Source organism: Python bivittatus, unplaced genomic scaffold (genome assembly GCF_059951505.1).
Source record: "Python bivittatus isolate LINGU-HERP-01145 unplaced genomic scaffold, Pbiv_v1 ctg000980_np1212, whole genome shotgun sequence".
Classification (NCBI taxonomy): domain Eukaryota; kingdom Metazoa; phylum Chordata; class Lepidosauria; order Squamata; family Pythonidae; genus Python; species Python bivittatus.
In genome coordinates, this window is record NW_028277125.1 from 9249855 (window position 1) to 9270013 (window position 20159).

At 39.6% G+C, this 20159-nt stretch overlaps 1 protein-coding gene across 1 annotated transcript in view; it reads right to left on the reverse strand.

Moving 5' to 3' along the window:
* Positions 1-1259: 1259 nt before the first annotated feature.
* The window catches only part of LOC148213534 (uncharacterized), a 48539-nt gene continuing 29639 nt past the window's right edge, over positions 1260-20159 (reverse strand). The window contains exons 2-3 of the mRNA XM_088132215.1: positions 3520-3642; positions 1260-1273 (exon numbers count right to left, since the gene is read on the reverse strand). Coding sequence (XP_087988341.1) covers positions 1260-1273; positions 3520-3642 — 137 coding nt within the window. The remainder of the gene's footprint in view (positions 1274-3519; positions 3643-20159) is intronic.

A 20159-nucleotide genomic window follows, 5' to 3' on the forward strand; every position in this document is an offset into this window, starting at 1 on the left:
TGGAGAGGTCAAAAAAGGCAAGACACCTTTTGCCCACGCATGCCATTTCAACGCAGATGCGAAAGGAGCAGGGCTTCAATTCCACTACCAGAGCCACCATATTGCCTTTTTTGACCCTCCTCTTTCCACAGATGCCATTTATGGCTCAGTTTAAATATCACCATCTTCTAATGCAGCTTTATTTCTGTGTGCCTAGAATGTCCCATGAGCACGAATCACCTTCTACACTTTTGCATGGTGATCCTATCCCTATTTCATTTCCAAGCTGATCGAATCAGAATTTCACTACTAGAAATAACAAGTGGGGACTCCAACAGATTTTTTTTCTTCCTCCTAATCGGAGTGACTCCAGTTCATAATCCAGCCGACTGGTTTATCTACAAGCAGGGCATCCCATTCTCTCTTCGGCTCCATTTTTTTCTTTTCTTCAGCAGATCATCAATATTCTGAGTAAGTTTCTAAGCTGGTGGTTGCTAATGTCGCTGCTGTTGTTTTCCCTCCCTTAGTTTTGCCTTAAAAAGACAAAACAAAAACCGTAGCACCACAAATCTTGGAGTTACTTGAGCATGCTAATTCCTTCCTCCTGTTTTCCAACAGTTTCATTCCGGTTCCATTTCTGTCAATCCTTTCTTTGTTATTCAAGGAATATTGCTGCCTTCTCCATAAAAAATGCTGTTTTCCAACTAGCACAGATAGTAGTCATGGGCAGAGTATTTTTTCCCCCCTTTAAGCACGTACATATGTTACATAAATACCACCGCTGCTTTCAGTAAAAGCAACAAGCTCTTAGTTTGCCAGTTCAATTGCATTGTTTTGTCATCGCTGTCACAATGCTTTTAACGATATCTGCTCTGATGTCAGCTGAATAGAAAGTGCAGCAATTAGCCACATTTCCTTTTTCGTGGTGCCTTGAGATGGATGCATTTCTGGTTGGGATGTGGGCGAAGCTTTTTAGAACCCCATCGCAGCCTCACCTGTATCTAAAACATTACCTTCCTGGTGATTTCTAAACCTGTTCTCCAGTAATTCAGTCACCAAAGGCAGATTCATCTTATACCAAGTCAATTTGTGACATTGCTTCCAAAAAATTTAAAGGCGGACGGGGTATCTTAAAGGCAGAGAACGTATTTGGGGCTTAAAAAAAGAAAGCTCGAACCAAAATAGCAGTGGTTATAAAGGTATTAGTACAATGATTTTTATTAAATCTGCGTTGTGTAAGGCACTAATATCAAATCAAGAGATGAAATATAAAGCCTTCGCTAGACAAAAACAACTGATACGAAAATTGAAAAGGGGAAAAAAATTGAGGGAGGGAGCCATGATGGAAAAAAGGAAAAAACAAATGTTAGGCCTGTCGTACCTGGACTGCAAAACTCCATTTGACCACTAGATAGCAGCAAAGAGATATAGACAAGTCTAACCCTCTGAAGGTATCTAATAGTCAACTGAAGTTTTGCAGCTCGTAGATTGAAAGTATTGTTGTTAGAATAGTATCTGGTTGGTAAATCATTTTTAATGGTTAAACTGCTACACCCAGATTATCCTTACCATAATCCAAATTACTCAATACGTTTAAGATTTTTAAAGGATAACCATTAAAACCTGGTTAATCCGAAGAATGTTGGGAGCCCATTTGTGATGAAGACCATTTGGTTCTGTTTCGCCATTGCTATTTCTGTTGTAGTGTGTGCATGAAATTGTAGACTGTTTAAAGCAAACTGTAAACTGTTTGGACTGAGTGGCATATATAATATAGCAAACAAATAATAAAAATAATAATTATAAATTGACAAGAAAAACATCCTTCTTCTATCAACTTTCTCTACATTCCACACTGTTGTTCAGTGCATTCTTCTCAACCTTTGTTTCATAATAAAGAACAACCAATGCTCCAGGAAATTTTAAGGAATTTTAACCAGAAGACAGTTAAGTTAGATATGCCCAGAAATGTTTTATATGGAAATTGCATACAAAGAAGGCTTCCTGGATTAGAATGATGGTTCTTGCACAAAGGGATTCTCAGGTAGTTGTATGTTAGCAATGGCCTCAACCTGACTGAAGGTCTCCTTTCCAGCTTCCGTAACTGTATGCAGGTCAGAACCCATACTCAAGACTTTCTGTTCTTTAGATTTAAACTGATTATTTACAGCAAATGACCCACAGATAAGATAATTTGGAGAGAAGAAAACAGTACACTCCCTTTTATGGAAAGTTTGTATGTAATACAAAACCCATCTGGTTGTGAAAACAGATGGAAGAGGACCTTTTGAAGTCATCCCCATCAGAAGTTCCACACTTTCTGGAAATCAAGAGTGGTCTTCTCCTGCATTGCTCCCAGGCCGTATTTACAAAGTCTGTAAAGATATATTTCTTTTGCTAGGTTTTTAAGTATTAAATGTTTTTAATATTGTTTAATGTACATGTTAATTTTTATATTCTGTTTTTTAAAAAAATTTTGTTAGGTGCCTTCAGGGCTTAACAGAGCAGGAAGGCAGGATATTAATCAAATGCAACAGTTAATGCAAATTAAAGAAGAGCCTAAGACAAGTTTTGGGTTCACACACTTCCTCCTTTTTCTCCTGCAAGGTTGAGAGAATAAACTGGCCTCCGGTTTCCCTTGCCAATGTTTATCTAGTTGACATTATATGCAAATCATACCATTACATTGTTTTAAGCAAATTCCAGTCAACTGCTAAACTAGGCTGCTACAAAACCTGCCCTAGTTTAGTTTAGCATCATGGTTTATCACTGGGAGTTGGGTGGCATATACATTTAATAAATTATTATCAAACCACAGTTCCTGGTTTGCAGGTAACAAGAAGCTAGGAGCTGGGAAAATGAAACTCACTGCTAGTTTAGGCCTCCTTCCAGCTACGGGGAATTGCTGGATCCTGACACAGTGGAGAGAATCTAAACTTGTGACTTTGTATTGTATGGGAATAGAACCCCCCCAAATATCCTAGAATGCATCAGGAGAGACTATAGCATGCTTTCACATTATTTTAAAACTACGTATTATCTATCTATCTATCTATCTATCTATCTATCTATCTATCTATCTATCTATCTATCTATCTATCTATCAAACTTGTCACCACCCATCTTGTTAAAAAAACGACTCTGGGCAGTTTACAAAGCAGTTAAAATCAGTTAAGATACAATATAAAATGATCCCTGAATAAATAGAAAATAAATACCATTCAGGGATTGATGTTAAACTGGCAGTCATTTGGGGAGTGTCATCAAGGTGCCAGCCACCCCCAGGATTGGGTAAGACTCTTGTCACCCCACGCAAGCTGGCGGAGCCAGGTCTTTAATCCTTTTCAGAAAGCCAGGAGGGTAGGGGCCTCCCACACTTCTGGGGGGAAATATTCCAGAGGGTGGGGGCAATGGCAGAAAAGGCTCTCCTGGGCCCCTCCAGCTGACATTCTCTTGCTGTCAGGATCCTCAACATGCCCTCTCTGCCTGACTGGGTGGGACAGGTTGATGTGATGGGGATGAGAGGATCCCTCAAGTAACCTGGATCCATGCCAGGTAGGGCTTTAAAGGTGGTAACCAACACCTTGAATTGGACCCGGAAGCAAACCGGGACCCAGTGCAGCTCATGGAGCAAAGGTGTTTTATGTGCCATTCTTGAGGCACCTAAAATTGTCTGCGCGGCCACATTTAATATTATATCAGATATTAGATATACATTTTTATAACATGAACAACACACCCTACAGCAACTGTCTTCTTTTACGAGTAGATAAGCCAAAAGCAAAGCAATCCATGGGTGGCTGTTTCCATGTTAGAGTGAGAATGATCCAGTCAAACAAAACACAGCTAAAACCACAGTGCCCTTGGCAAAAACAAAAAAACTAAGAGAAGAGAGAATAAAATAACCAACCACAAAAAAGCGCGCTAAAGCTCTAGAATGCAAAATCAATTTCTCAACAAATACCGATCAAGTGGCTATTGATTAAAAGTCTTAGTGTGAGCTATAATACTTTACAGTTCTGTCCATTGAGATGTGGACGCTAGCATAATGAAAGGAGGCTGAAGGGAGAAGATGCCCTCTGTCTGTCTGCCGGTCTAATCTGTTGCCTCTATCACATTGACTCCACATGGGCTCTTGGCAGTTTACATATATCAGTCAAGCTATAAAAACCCTAACCTAAAATAAACAACATTCCCATTAAAACTGCAATAAAGTCCCTCCCATAGCAACCACTCTCAGCAACATTATAAATCCAATGCTCTTCAGATTAATGCCATTTTAAATATTTATCCTAAAAATCCTTTAAATCCTAACAGCTACTGAGGAGGGTGCCATGCACATCTCAGGGGAAGGGCCTTCCCCTGTGTTTTGGAAGGTCTGCCCACAGCTTAAATTTTTCATACCCTCCTCTGTAGATCTCAGAGGGTCAGAACCTTCAACTGAATGCATGCACTGGATCAGTGTTGTCCAAACTTGGCCACTTTAAGATGAGTGGACTTCAACTTCCGGAATTCCCCAGCCAGCTGGCTGGGGAATTCTGGGAGTTGAAGTCCACTCATCTTAAAGTGGCCAAGTTTGGACAACAATGCACTGGATGGACTGACTCTTCTTGAAACAGGTGATCCCGTAGGCACCTAGGTGCCAAGCCCTTGGGGCTTATACATAACAAGCGGCATTTTGAATTGTATTGAGAAGCCTATTAGTGACTAATGCGATACAAACAAAGCTGATGTGATATGATTTTGGTGGCAATAGAAGTGTCTGTAGGGGTGTGGGTATGTGTCAAAAATGTCAAGGTGATCTGGAAGCATAAGAGATGTCCTGCCCCTTTGTGCCTACTTGCGATGCCAACATGTACAAAATGGGCTAGGCTTCCAGCTTGACTTTTTTGACCCACCCCTCGCAGATGCTGGTGGCAATCAGCCACCAGTAGTGAACAGCTGCACTTTGTAAAAATTGCAGCTTCTGAGTAGTCTTCAGGGCGGTCCCATGTAAAATGGTAGTAGTCTATTAGTTTGTTAATGTATAGTACTGTCATTCCCCTAGAATAAACTGTTTTCATTGAAAATTGAAAATTGGAGGCCTTAATATATATTCACATGAAATATATTCATGTAAAATATATATTCACACACACACATTATATATTATATTATTATATTATATTATATTCAGATAAAATAAAAAAGCAAATGCTACTGTGTTGGCTATGAGGAAAACCCAAATCCTTATTTAAAGTTTTTTTTAATTAGGCAATTAAGCCTTTACAAAACAGTATGCATGCTTTTAAATTTCTAAGAACTATTCATCAGGCAATTTAACTACAAGTAAAAAGGGAGGGGGGAGGAGGAAATTAATTACTTTCTTTTCCCCCAGCAAGCCTTGGGAGTATCCTTGGTGCAAGCTAATACCTTCCCATGCTTACAATTTACAGACTAATTTGGATACTTCACCCAAGACTAATCTGGGGCAGACTTAATATTTGTCCCTTCTCTTCTTACGTATGGAGCCCAAAGTTGATGGAAAAGTATAATATTTTAAAAAGTGTAACTTAAGGATAAGACCAACATTTGTCCCTTGGTACCCTTCAATATGTCAGGCTTCAGTTATGTCACCCATAATTCTGATTCGGCAAGGTCAGTGGAAAATATGGAGATTATAGTTTGATATATCTGAGAGGCAGCAAGATGGAGAAAGATACACCAGTATTAGTTGCTGATGAAAGCTGAAAATGCTCAAAATCACCCAGTAATCTATGTAACAATTTGACTTACATAATCAAGTTTCTTATATGTGAGATCTGGATCTCAAAACATTACTAACATTTCTATAATTTGAAAAAGTTCATCAAGTGTTGTATGAGGGTGACAATATATAAATTCATGATCCCCCCGTTCCCCAAGAGATGTGATTCCCAGAGCATTGGAAAATAAGCACAACACAACTCCTTTAGTGGCACATGTACCATCATAATCATTTCTGTTGGTCAAAAATCAGGAAGTGTGTAAAAAAGGGTCACTACTCCTTTGCAGAAAGAAAGTATTTTTGCAGTATTAATTTCTATGCATGGGTTAACACAATGTGTACATGTTCTCTTAATACTTTTAGTGAGCTAGAAGAAGAAGAACTCATCAAAATGCATACAACTGGCCTAATGAACAATGTTATCTAAATCCAGGATTTGAATCTATATGATCTTCCCCAATGAGAGCAGGAGCCTGTACAAAATCACAACTGGAGAAGCTCTTCTCACTCAGCAAGTAGAAGATGAGACCTGCTGTACAATTATAGCTGAGCAATTCACCCAGTAGCACTGGTGAGATGATTACCCTCTTTTTCACAGTATGCTTCATGGATAATGACAAGCAGTGCATGCAACTTTCCATGTGAGTGTCTTGTGTCTGTTTATTCTCAGCAAAGTCAGCAGGGGAAACCATATCTTACAACATTCTGAACTGTGGGTCCTTGATGCTTCACTAAGCAGCTCTTGCCGTTTGCTCCATTTTTCTCTGCCTGACATTATACGCTGGCAATGAGATTCCACGTGGCACCCATCTGACAGAGAAATCGTACAGCATCTTGCTTTTTATTATTTTTTTTAAAGGAAAGACTTGTCTTTATTGCCTTTGCAGTTCATGAATCAAATCTTTATCTTCTTCAGTGTTCTTGGATAAGTACTAGACTTTCACTGAGGTAACACTTGGGATGACTTATGACAGGTACCAGAAGAGAGCCTTAAGGGACAAGCTCTTGTTTTATATCTTGCTATAGAGAGTACTATATAATCTATTTATTTCTTAGCAGAAGGAAGTAATGGACTTAAATCTGCACTATTGGATACCCAGTAACCTAGGAAGACTGCAATCTATGGAATATAGTAAAAAGATGCTCTAGAGAACCTAATAGACTAAAGGCAATTAAGTTCCACTTTTACTCGACGCCTGTTCCCTGTAAGAATTTGTATCTCAGATACAATGTAATAACTATATCAAAACAACAAAGAAGAGCACCAAATAACAAAAACAATTCCCACAGCAGGAAAGAATAAACTCAAATCAAATCTCAAAGGGGGGAGCCTGATTTCTGGAGGAATGTTGTTCCCTGTGGTCCTGATGGAGACTCTCTTTAGGAGTAAGAACCAGGAGAGAGTCCTTTCTTCAAGATCTTCTTGGGAGAGCAGATACTACTAATGGAAGAGGATAGTCTCAAAGATATCCAATCTGGAACCAAGTAGGGCTTTAAAGGTTAAACACCTTAAATTGCACATGGAAGCTAGTTGGTAACCTATATGGCTTTGTAGGAGAGATGTTACACAGGCAAATTGCACAGAGCCTTTCACTGCTTGAGCTATTGCATTCTGGACCAGTTGTAGCTTCTGGGTGGTCATCAAGGGTAGACCCATGTAGAGGAAGTTGTAATAATCCAGTTGTGAGGTAACCAAGATGTGAATGACTGTGAGAAGAGCTTCCTGATCCAGGAATGGTTGCAACTGGCACATAAGGTGTCATTGTGCAAAAGCTCCAAATTGTGGCCCGGTACAGCATGGGGAAACAGTAGCCCCATCCAGGACTAAAGATGAACATTCATTGGCCTCAGTTGGCTTCCAAATCCACATCACTTCATATTTCTGTAGCTGAGCCCAAGTCTGTGGCTCAGAGTGCATTTCCTAGGTAATATACTGCCTTAAAAAGCTCTGTAAGAGCCCCAAAGAAAACCAGGCCTAGGGTATCCTACATCATCCAGCTATAGCCAATCCCTCTTGAGCTAATTCCAATACTCCTCTTTCTTGGAATGCCATGATCCTTGCATTAAAATGTTGCAAATCCGGTATATAAACTTATAATATCACCTAAGTACATTCTCCCCAAACATAATTTTGGGTCCCAAGGAAAAATGAGGGGGAAAAGGCTAATAATAAAATTGTTCTGTAGCAGTTCAGTTCTAAGAGGAAAACAAATGTTGTGATTTTTTTTTTTTAATGGTGCTGCCTAGGTAATTCTGGGAGTTGAAGTCTACCACATCTTAAAGTTGCTGAGGTTGAGAAACACAGGTTTAAACAAAAGCTCGGAAGTCCTTCACAGGTTTCTCAGCTGCTTTGTTGCCATTCCTATGTGGGATTTAAAAATCTTGTGAGCTGTGAAAGTGCAAGAGTTGTACAGTGCAGCTTTCCCCAGTAGCTGGGACCACAGCTGCCTGTTGCTACCATGCTGGAGTGGGGAGATAAGTTCTAAACAATGCACACAAGGAGAGGCACACTCCAGAAACAAGAAGCTGACTTTCGATTGTGAAGGAGAGAAAGTGGAAAGCGTAAGTTGAGTCCAAGAAATAGGGTGCTGCAAAAGGTTTCACTAATAGGAAAATGGGACACCCCTCCGTGAGATTTGCAGAGCCACGGTGATTTAAAAGACATGATCAGCTTTGCAATGGTTTCCAATAAATTGGAATGTGACTAGAAATATACCAGAAATAAATAAATAGTGGCTATTTTCCTTTATTGTTTCATTCGCCCCACCCCTGATTGCTTTTCCGTTGTTTCTGTTTGATTTTGGGTGCTTCAGGGATACTTGTATTTCATTCTTGCAGGAACCATTAAGACAAGGGTAAGGGAAGCTATGCTTGCTTAAAAGTGTTCTAGGCTTGTGGGAGAAGGAGGGCATATGGAGTTGGCACTGGGTGGGTTTGGGGGCTTAAACTCTAAAGCAGTGTTCCTCAACCTTGGGAACTTTAAGTTGTGTGGACTTCAACTCCCAGAATTCCTCATGCTGGCTGGGGAATTCTGGGAGTTGAAGTCCACACATCTTAAAGTTCCCAAGGTTGAGGAACACTGCTCTAAAGAGTGAGTAAAGGGATCTGTCTTTCTTATGGATGGCATTAAAGCAGGTTCCCTACACTCTCGATCAAGCCAGCCAAGAGTTAACTTTACAAGAGAAAACCAAGGACTCAGCTAAGAGCTCACCTGTGGGAAAATACTGGTTTTTTTTTTTTAAAGCCATTTGAAATGCACAGGATCAAAAATGTGACTCTGTGCACCAGCATTCAGCTTTTCTTTTTAAAGTCATCTTTATTTCTGCACAGATCTGCATGGTCTCAAACACCTGATGGTTAAAAATACATCAGCATCGGAAGCCTACAATAACAGTATGTGACCTATGTCAGTTCACTACTTTTCTTACACTTGCAAGAGATGAGTGGTTTGGGCTCACTTTTTAAACAAGCAAGTACGGTCCTATATTTATTGAGTACTGAGCAGCAGTTGTGTGTGTGTTAAATATATCATCACAGTGCTTTATGGTTCAAAAGGGGCTTCAGGGTAGGTTCTGCAGAAGTCCACCTTGTGGAATCTAATGGTAGGTCTTCACTGTACTCAAGATTTTTGAGTTGTATATCTGTATATCTTCCTACAACAATTTTCCTCAGCCTGGTGAGATGAAGGCAGCTGTAGCCAACACTTTTGGAAAAACTACTAAAAGAGAACTGCAGCCAGAATTTCTTTCATTTCATATGAAATGATTCTATCAAAAAATATATACTTTAAAAAATGTCCTAATCAGCACCAGAAGCCTTAATTACTATCGGAAACTACTTATTTGTGCTTTATTTGGAAATTAAAAACCTTCTGGAAGGCAAGTTACTGCACAACGGGAGAATTTCCTTCTATCTGGGAAGAAAGAAGATTTAAGTAAGTCTTAAGATTAAAAAGAAAAACTTCAACTTTTAGAAAGCAGCAAAAGTGAGCTAAGAATATTGGCTGTGGACAGATAAGGGGCCAGGTGGATCTGAAAGAATAGTGTTTATGGACTGTTCTGAATGTTATAAAAATATAGCTGATGATTTTGGAAAGAACTGTAAGAAATTTTACGGTGGGAAAGTTCCCATTCTGAAAATAAAAGATATACTGGGCTTTGAAGGATAACTATAGGGAACTAGGGAGCAATTAAAGGAAAAGATACTTGTTAATATAATGGAGGAATATTGTCTTACTACAGAAGAATTTAAATCTGTTTGGGAACAATGTGTTCAGAACTTATTCCTAAAACTGGATCTAACAGAGGTTATAGAAGAAGAGAAGAGTCCACTGGATAAAACAGAACCTGATGATGATTTGAATAAGGATTTTAAAATGGACTTTAAAAAATTGCCAGACTATAAAAGAGATATGGAAGATATGTAAAAGGATGCTGTGGATGTGAAAATGATTTAAAAATGCTTGACTACAAGGAGAAAAAAGTTGTAATGGATATACAAACTTTCCTAGTTGATGTTTTAATAATTAAAAGGGATATCCAGATTATAAATCAGAAGAGTGACTTTGAGAATTATTTTACTCTGGATTCACAGAAGGGAAACACTAAATCTCTGAAGTTGTTTCTGAAAATAGGGAGGAAATGAAGAGAGACTATTATCTGGGACCTTATTTGAAGAAGCGACTGAAGATTGAGACTCCTAAAAAGAAGACAAAAGAGTTCAAAGGGGACTTATCAGATCAAGGTTAAACTGTATAAGTTCTGATTTTGGGTTGTTATTACTGGAATCTTTTTTTTTTTTTCTGACCAGGATTGTAAGACATTGATTTACAGATGTAGAAGGGATTTATTTGACTTAGCTTAAAATATAAATGTTACTATGATTGGTATTCCTTATGCCTATGGGGACAGATCTTTTATGTCTTACTTATTAGAAAAAGTTATAAGTTAAAACGCGAAACAGATTTGTCTAAGCTTAAAATATATAGTTTACTATTACTGGTACTCTTAATGCTTTTGCTGAATAAGATTGATGAATGTTTTTTACAATTTAGGGATGAGAAATGGGAAGAAGAGGGTTGTTGTTTTTTTTGTAATATTAGGGAAGGTGTTAAGTTAGTGTAAATGGTTATACTTGTTCGGAGGGAGAGGGAAGTAACTTTTTATATGTCTTTTTCTTTTTTCTTTTTCTCTTAATATTTCTCTTTTTCTTTTTTGTTTGTACATATTTTTTGTTTTGTATTAGCTTTTAAATATGTAAAACTTCAATACAAATATTATTTAAAAAATGTCCTAATTGAGTGTATTGTGTGATAGACATTAGATTAAGCAGAAATCAGGAAACTGGTTGGATAGGGACAATCTAGAGTATTGTGCTGACAGGGTCAAAGAGAAAGTGGTGCTCTACTTCTCATTCTTTGTGGGCTGAGAGAGTAATCTTATTTTTCATAGCTGTTAAAAGTGCATCCTCCGTTCTCCATCAAACTTCAAGTTAATGGCATTTGAGACATAAGACCAACTGTGCATCGTCTAAGCATTTCTATCTTCCCAAGTCATATCATATACCTCCTTCCTGAACCTGAACAGCTGCCTCATTTACCTTAACAGTAGAACTCAATCTGTTCTGGACCAAATCTCATAATTGCCTTAGGCCTGACAACCTCTTCAGCCTACTGAACAGCCTATCATAACTTGGTTTGATAGATGTATTTGATTGATTATGTGCATTAGTATTGACTCTTAGAGATCACATAAGTTTTTCCAGGAGGATTTGGCCCCAGTCTGGTCCTTCAGACTTTCCAACTGTGCACCCAACATCACTGTAATTTAGTCCATTCACCTTGTTGCTGGCCATCCTCTTCTACTTTTTCCTTCCATGTTTCCCAGCATTATAGATTTCTCTACAGAGCTAGATCTTTGCATAATGTATCCAAAGTAGGATAATTTGAGCCTGGTCATTTGTGCCTCAAGTGAGACCTCTGGGTTGATACTGTTTGATGATCCATATATTTTCTTGGCTATCCATAGTATTCTCAGGAGTCTTCTCCAACACCAATGTTCATAGTGTCAATACTCTTTCTATCCTGGTTCTTTAAAGTTAATTAACTCTATATAGCAGTAGGGGGAAAAAGGAAGGGTTTCCTATATTGATTTATAAAAGGTGGTCTTTCCAGTCCAACTCTAGTCATGCCTTTAAAAGACACTTTGCTCATGAGGGATAGTGGCATGAAGTTCCCATGCATTTCTGTGTGATCAAGCAGCGTGCGTAGCTGATAGCCTCAAAAGCATACCCAAATTCTTGATCCTGCAAATTATATGTATGAGGAAATCTATCTATGTATGAGACAGACTTTTCAGATAAGTAGATCCTTTCTGGACAACAGTGACTTTCTGAGAGTCCAGATCACATGAAGTAACTGTTCCATTCTACTGTGCCTTGGTCAACAAGCCCCACTTGGAATATTGAGTCCAGTTTTGGGGACTGCACCTGTAATGGTATGTGGGAATGACCTTGGGAGACAGGGGGAAGAGCCACAGCCAGGAGAACAGTCAGAGAAGCAGCAGGTGAATCCATAGTCCCTTCTCAGAAGGGACCCTCCCTAATTTCTTGGGCTGTAAAGGCGAGGGGGGAGAGATGTACTTTTAGACTTGTAAGATTCTGTTAATATAACCTTATTATAAAATAAATTAGTCTAGTCATGCTTCCTGTCTGGGCTTCCTTGCAAGGCTGACAGCATCACAGTTCAAAAAGAGCTGTAATGAACCGAAGCAAGTTCAGAGGAGGACTATTAATGTGGTGAAAGGTCTGAGAACCAAGCCCTATAAAGAACAGTTAAAGGATCTGGGTATGTTTAGCTTACAGAAAAGACCTCGCTGAAGGTCTTCCAACAGGTTGGATGGTCATTTGTTACAGAAGCTCTGAGCAGGAGTTGCATCAGATAAGGTCCCTTTCACCTCTGTGAGTCTATGACTAGTGTCAGGCACCACTTGACCTCTCAGAAAGGAATTTTGACAGAGCTCATAGTCCTTGAAGTTGTAAGAGAGATTTCAGAGGGAATAAGAGAGCATAATCTTCCTTGAAGAGATGGATGAGGTCACCTAAATAGAATTGCTTCATTAGATAAATTAAACCTGAACTGAATTGGGCTTTAATGATAAGCCAAGCATCCCAAATTGGTAGCTAGTAAAGACCTTATTGATTTGGTGCCGTGATGTAGACAAGCTACAGAGAAAAGAAGGGCACTATATTTGCACATTAATTGCTTGTTGAATTCTTCCAATACTTGTTGGTTTATACTGGGCTTTATCCATCACGAATAATTTGCCAGCATCTATTTACTAATATACTATCAACTTATCATTAATTTTTTTTTCAAATAACTTTATTAGATTTTAAGATAAGAACAATAAAACTGACAAAAAACTAATATTAAAGATAAAGAATGAAAAAGGAAAGAAAGAAAAAGTACACAGAAGAATGACTGCCGACTTTCCTCACAACAGATCTAAGTATCAATTGATGCTAAACTCTTACTCTGTTTACAGCATAACTTCCATTTTTTCTACTACCCACTATTATTCCTAATAATCAAATCCATACATCAAAATTTCATGTTTTTCTGTTTCATGCAAAAAGTCCAAAAACTTTCACAAAAAAGTCCAAAAAACACTTATTGTTAATTGTTAATGAATAGCATAATGAATTACAGTGGAACCTTGGTTTACGAACTTAATTCATTCCGTGACTCTGGTCGCACCCCGAATTGGTTGCAACCCGAAGGAAATTTCCCCATAAGGTTCAATGTAATTACCGTTAATCCGTTCTGGCGTGGAGGACAGGGAGGCGGCTATTGCTTGGAGGGAGAGTCCCCCTCCCTACAACCACGTGTCAGGGGCGGAAAATGGCCGTGGACCACGTGTTAGGGGCAAAAAAATGGCCACGGACCACGTATCAGGGGCGGAAAAATGGCCGCGGACCACATGTCGGGGTGGAAAAATGGCCGCGGACCGTGTCATGCGAGGGAAAATGGCCGCGTATCCTGTTTGTACCCCGAGGCTGAGTTTGCAAACCAAGGTAAATTTTTGCGGCTGGAGCTGGTCGTAACCCGAAAAGTTTGTTAACAGAGGCGTTCGTAACCCGAGGTACCACTGTAGTTGATTTATAAGCAGGTATAGTTAAGTTTACTTTAAAATGTCCTTAAGTGTGGCCCACCTTCCTTCTGTCTGGCCTTTCAGCTCATAAGAAAGTAATTAGTTCTCCCCTTGGGGGGAATGACATCCCCCCGCCCCCGAGACCGGGACAGACTCCACCCTGCTGGTGTATCAAAGGGCCTCTTCACCCAGGCCTTTGGCAACCGTGATTGAAGCCCTGTTTGGATTCTGGGGTTCATTTCTTTTCGTTCCTGTCCATTTTTTAAATCTTCATTGCCATCTTTACTCTTCATTTTTGTCTATCATATTTTTTTCTTGTTTCTCATGCTTTTATTCATAGCCGCCCAGAGTCGTTGGGAGTCAGGAGGCATATAAATGAAATAAATAATAAGAAATAATTTTCAAACTGCCTGTATTTAAAGTTATTCCCAGCAATAAAAAACAGACAGTGCTCTCTTCAACAATCTTCCTTAGAATGCTTGGATTACAGAATCCATTATTAGCTTAGATTTTGTCTGGGCCATTAAAAAAAAAAATGGAATTGCAATCTCTTAAGGCACAAACATTTACCAGCATTAATGGGAATGTCCCAAGGTTCAAGGAATGGCATTTCTTAAGTAACTCATTGCTTTCTCATGGGGTCCAATTCAAGTGCTGTTAAATCTATAAAAATCAATAGCGAGACTATGCATTATGTGGCGGTTTCCATCTAAAATATCTAGTATGGAATATGGGCCAGATACAATAGGACAGCCAGGCAAAAGTAATTTACCAAACAAACCTAAAGCACTTCACATTGATTTTTGCAGTTTTCTAGCCCCCGGTCACTACGTAGAGTGGGGGGGTGGGGAGGGTGGGGGGAGAAGTGGGAATGGCTCACTGGTTCTTGGGGCTACGGCAAATTCTTACTGTCTCCAAAGCAGACTTGCCTGCTGACCAGTTGTCACTACTAATAAATTTCTGGGACTCTCCCCCCCTCAACTTTTTGCTAGATTTATTTTTATTATAGTCAAAAAGAAATGCTTTCAAACATGTTTCCAAATCGCATTTGCCTCATCTTTGAATCTTCGGTTATCCAGAGGCGAGGACTGGCGTGCAATATGAAAATAAAGAGGTGTGCACGATTATTTCGGCAGTCTTGTTCTGAGAATGAAAGGAAGACTATATCAGCAGAAGTACTTTTTGCCTGCAGGATGGAAGGGCTTTTAAAGCGAAGAGCCCCAAATTTGGACAAATTTAGACATGCAAACGCAAATTAGGACATTTCCCTTCTCAGTGTTTCAATCCTTTGTGTTCTCAGGTGTTTCTCTCTCTCTCTCTCTCTCTCCCTCCTTTTCTCTCTTGCTGGGTATCTACATCTACATAGGTATCTGAAAAAAATGTGTTGCTAAAGTGGGCAACAAACTATGAAATATTAAGCAATGTTCTTGCAGAAGTCATCCTCTGAGTCCCCTCCTGATTTAGGGATGTTGTATGTTGAATGTTCTTCCCTGTTTCATTTACCCCCAAGTACCGTTAACACACATGAGATCTACAACCTTGGTTGCCATCCCCCCCCCACCCCCAGTCTCTCTCTCTCTCTTCAAGTCTTTAGTAGTCCTGTGCTTATCTATTTCAGTCAAATGTATTTCTTATCAAAACAGAGGGAGAGAGAGCAACTGTTATCGAGTTTTTTCAGCTGAGACCTACATGTCATTCAGCATGCAGACATGTCTGTGCTTGATTGATGGATGGGTTTGTGACAAATAAAGCCAGGATCAACAGCTTAGCACCTTCCCCATCCACCCCCACCGCCACCACCATCAGGAACCCAGAGTAAAGCACAACTCTGTAACAATGGCCAGCTTAAAGATGCATTAGCTCTCCATCGACCTCAACCCATCCATTCCCATCAATACTTTCCACTTAATAACCTGAAGCTATGATAAGAAAACAAAGGAAGGAGAAAGGGGCAGAAGAAAACAAATCAATAAAAGAAGGGAATGTCCGTCAGATATACTGTCCAAAGGAAGATTTTTTTTTTATTATTATTATTTTGCTGAATTGGTAGGATAATGCCCCTTGACAAGAGAACAATGTACTGTCAGGGTTTATCAGGCAGAAATTGGCACATTGCTAAGCACAGGTTTGGCATCTGAAAGATGGTACTTACTGAGGCTAGAAAAATGCACCATTCCCAGGGTGTAGACAATACCTGCCAATATTCATCCAACAATCCTCAACATTACAAATCTTTGAGAATCACATCCGTATCTTATGATGCAGAGTCTTGGTTTTGCTGCATCTTTCCCACCACCGCCAACATATACATTATTTTTTCCTAGCTAAAACTGCAGGAAAAATAATGTTCATAATTTTTGAAAATAGTTTTCACAAATCACTAGACTCTGATGAAGATTATTTGAAGGATGATTTGTTACATTTACTGTTACAATGTGTAAAACTGACAAATGTTTTGTTCTTCTAAAACTGTAACCCATAAATGAATGCTCAACGTTTAGTGGAGGCTATGTTTGTATAAATCACATTTTTGTTATCAAAAAACTAATCCTGCCTCTAGTACCTGGATTGAATCATGTCAGAGGATGGGTTGGTGTATCACATGACCAAATCACATTCTTTGTATATAGAGAATTAGCCTGTCAAGGAGAAGTTTCCATCTCAAAATCTACAGGACATTGCAGAAATAAAACAAGAACAAACTGAAATATAGCAGATGCCTAGAAGAAGAAACAAGTCTTTGCTTCGTGCTAAAATGCTAGCATTAGGCAAGCATTTCTAGGGAAGTCCTTCCATTTGCAGCGTAACACATCTGTATCAAGGGGAGAAGCAGACATAGATTCAACCCTCAACTGATTTCAGGAGGATTCCACCTTTGTTTATTGTTCTACCATATACAGCAGGTTTGCAGTTGGGTGTCCTCTTAGCTTCACAGCTCCTGCTGAGAACAGCAGGTTGATGTAATGGTCAGGAGGACCTTTGCACAGCTCCATTTAGTGTGCAAATTGCCACCATTATCGACTGGACTTTGTCACCTCTTAGTTGAACCATTGCAACTCATTCAATCTGGGGCTGCCAGTGAAGACCATCTGATAGTTATAGCTGGTCCAAAATACAGTGGCCAATGTAGTAATGGATTTGGCCCAGTTTGCTCATGTTACCCTGCTATTCAGGGGCTGTGCTGGTCGCCAGTAGGTTTCCAAGTGGGATTCAAGATGCCAATCATTATTTTAAAAGCCTGTCATGGCTCAGGATGTGGGTGTCTTCAAGGTTGCCTTTAAGTAGCATCTTCTAGATGAGATCTAGAAGAAAAGTTCTAGAACAGCATGCTACCAGAGATAAGAACAGGCCTTATCTCTTAGTGTTCTGGAAAACTGGGTTTTTCGAAGGGCTGCTGAGGTCAGTGTGGCAGACAGAATTGCTCCAAAAGAAGTGACTGTGAGTTATAGCTGATGCTGAGGATGTTTGTATTATTATGGTTTTGTACACTTTGTTTTAGTTACAGTTTCTTTTAATCCAATTACTTCAAAGAGAACTGTAAACTGCACAGTCATTTCCAAATTGCTGTGGCACATAAGCCAAGGTAATAAATAAATCTTCCCAAGTCCTGTCGTGCTGCCTCATCTTGGGTGGGATGGGTGTTGCTGGAAGGGTTAAACAAAAAATGCTGAGAGTATATGCCAAGCATATATATTCCCAGCAAGGTCACCCAAGGCATGAAGGTCATCCCAGATGACCAGCTAAAGCAAACAAGCACCTATATTGGGCAGCAGTGATATAGGAAGGGTGGGTGATCACTTCAGTGACTATGACAAAGGCATCAATTCATACTGCATGGGAGAAGGCAATGATAAACCACTTTCATATTTTTTTCCACATGGATAGAACATATAAAATGATTGACACTGTAGTACCAGATGATGAGCCCCTCAGGTCAGATGGCACTCAACATGCTACTGAGGAAGAGCTATTTGATGCCAATTATTTTTAAGTTGTACTTAGCTTTGGTCAAAAACCACAGTGAGGTAAATAAACAAAAAAGAACTCTGTAAACAAATATTGGCATAGGGTCATTGGTTAGAAATATCTTGTACAATGAAAACAAATACAGGTAGTCCTCACTTACTGACTGCAACGGGGACCAGCAACTCCATCGCTAAGTGATGTGGTTGTAAAGTGAAACATCACATGACTGTGCCTCACTTACGATGTCAGTTCATCAGTTCTGGCTGTGGTCATTAAGCAAAGCCCTGTGGGTTATTAAGTGCAATGCCATGTGTGACTATAGCTCATGACTTCCTGCTAGTTTCCCACTGACTTTGCTTGTTGGAAGCCAGCTGTAAAAGTCAAAAATGGTGATCCTGTGACCGCAGGACACTGACCATCATAAATGTGCGCCAGTTTCCAAGTGCCCAAATTGCGATCATGTGATCGCAGGGTTGTTGCAACGGCTGCAACTTTGACAACTGATCATAGGTCTCCTTTTTCAGCACTGTTGTAATTTTGAATGGTCACTGAACAAGTGGTTGGTAAGCGAGGATTACCTGTATTTTATTTGATTAATTGGGGCTCCTTTTTAGTTCATTTAAAACAGATCAGTCGACTAAACCCTGCAGCTCTTAGTTGAACTTTTGACAATCATATTAAACCCAGTGCAGTGCATTTCTCACATACTCTTCATAAACTTTCTTGCATTCACAAGATACAAAAATCCCCAGAGGAGGAAAGAAGTAATTCAGAATAAAACAAACAAACGTCATAATTCCTTATCACACTTTTTAAAGAATGAGGTTATGCAACAGTGTATGCCACTGAGGTCTGCTGAGATCTGAATCCAGGCCCCAATGTCACCAGGCAGTTCAGATGATGCAGGCTTAAGGGAGAGATATCAGTTAGCCCTGTTTGGCTCTGCCCCAAACATTGCTCCGTGCATCAGACAAGCAGTGTTTTCTTCTACTTTGCTCCCAAGCTATAGAACGCACTCCTTCAAGAGCTGCACTTAACCCCCAATTTCTCATAGTTTAGGAAGTTTCTGTCTTAGACTAGTTTTTTTGCAGGGGGTGGGTCAGGCTTTTAATTATTAGGTAATTTTAGTTTTTATTTTACTGTTAGAGTTAATCTGTATTTTTAAGCTTCTCGTATTCTGTTTGGTTTCAATTTTTGTTAGCGGTCTTGAAAACTCCCCAGAGCAGAAGCTGAAGTACAAATCAAAGTAATATAGTCATGGGGTTTGCCAATTCTGTTGAGCTTAGTGGTGATCCAAGAAACAGGTTTCTAGAGATTATCCCAAAGAAGATCATGTGCATAGAGGTGGTCTTCAAACAACTTGAACCAAACTAGAGTTTTAAAAACCACTTCTCTTGTGGAAAACCCCAGGCATCTAGGCATCACTGGTACCAAATTTGTTTAAAATGATCCACCAAGCTCCCACAAATATACAAGTAGCCACATTCTGTGCCAGCTGAAATTTCTAAATTAATTTCAAATGCAAGCCTAATTAGAGAGCATCATGTTTGGGAGGTAGTGAGAGCTTGCATGTGCAAGTTAGCTTTGGATAGATAGGGCTGGGATTGGCAAACAAAGGTAGTTGTCCAAAGACACTCCTGATTACTGCTACCCACAATGCTTTCATAATCGATGCAATGCACAACTGAACATGTTTGCAAACTTTTCCATGACTGGGATTGTTAATAGGGAAGGGTTCCCCGTTGCACAGAAGCTTCATAAAGTTTGATTCAGCTGAATATGAAATCCCTGGAAATAATAGCACCTCGGTAGGTTGGATGCCCTTATTGGGACAGAGTTGTAATATTATCTCATGGTTAAATTCTTTTGTTTTTGTTTTTGACAGCACTCTGCAAAATGTCCATAGACACTGTGAAGCTTCCTGACTAATTGAGACACATGGGAGCAGGCCTGTCTACCTTTAGTAAAAATATATGAAGAACAGATTTCCTAGGCAACACAGAAGGTTGTTGGACACTGCTGGAATTTTATTTGTGAGAAATAAAGCAAGACACACTTGGAGGAGGGATCTGCAGCCGAGGACCAGTAGGAGCAAGCGGGATCAGAAAGAGAGATCTACAGAGTGGACTGGCTGGTGCCAAAGACTACTGTATTTGGAAAGCATAGACCAGACATTAGGGACAAAGAAGAAGTCCAAGAAGCTCAGGAAGGAATTGTTTTTTCCTCTCTTTTTGTTCTCTTCTCCAGGCTAAAAACACATCCCAAGAAGTGAAAGTGCTGAATCTGTCCAGCAGCGTGAGCATCTCAAAATGAGAAGC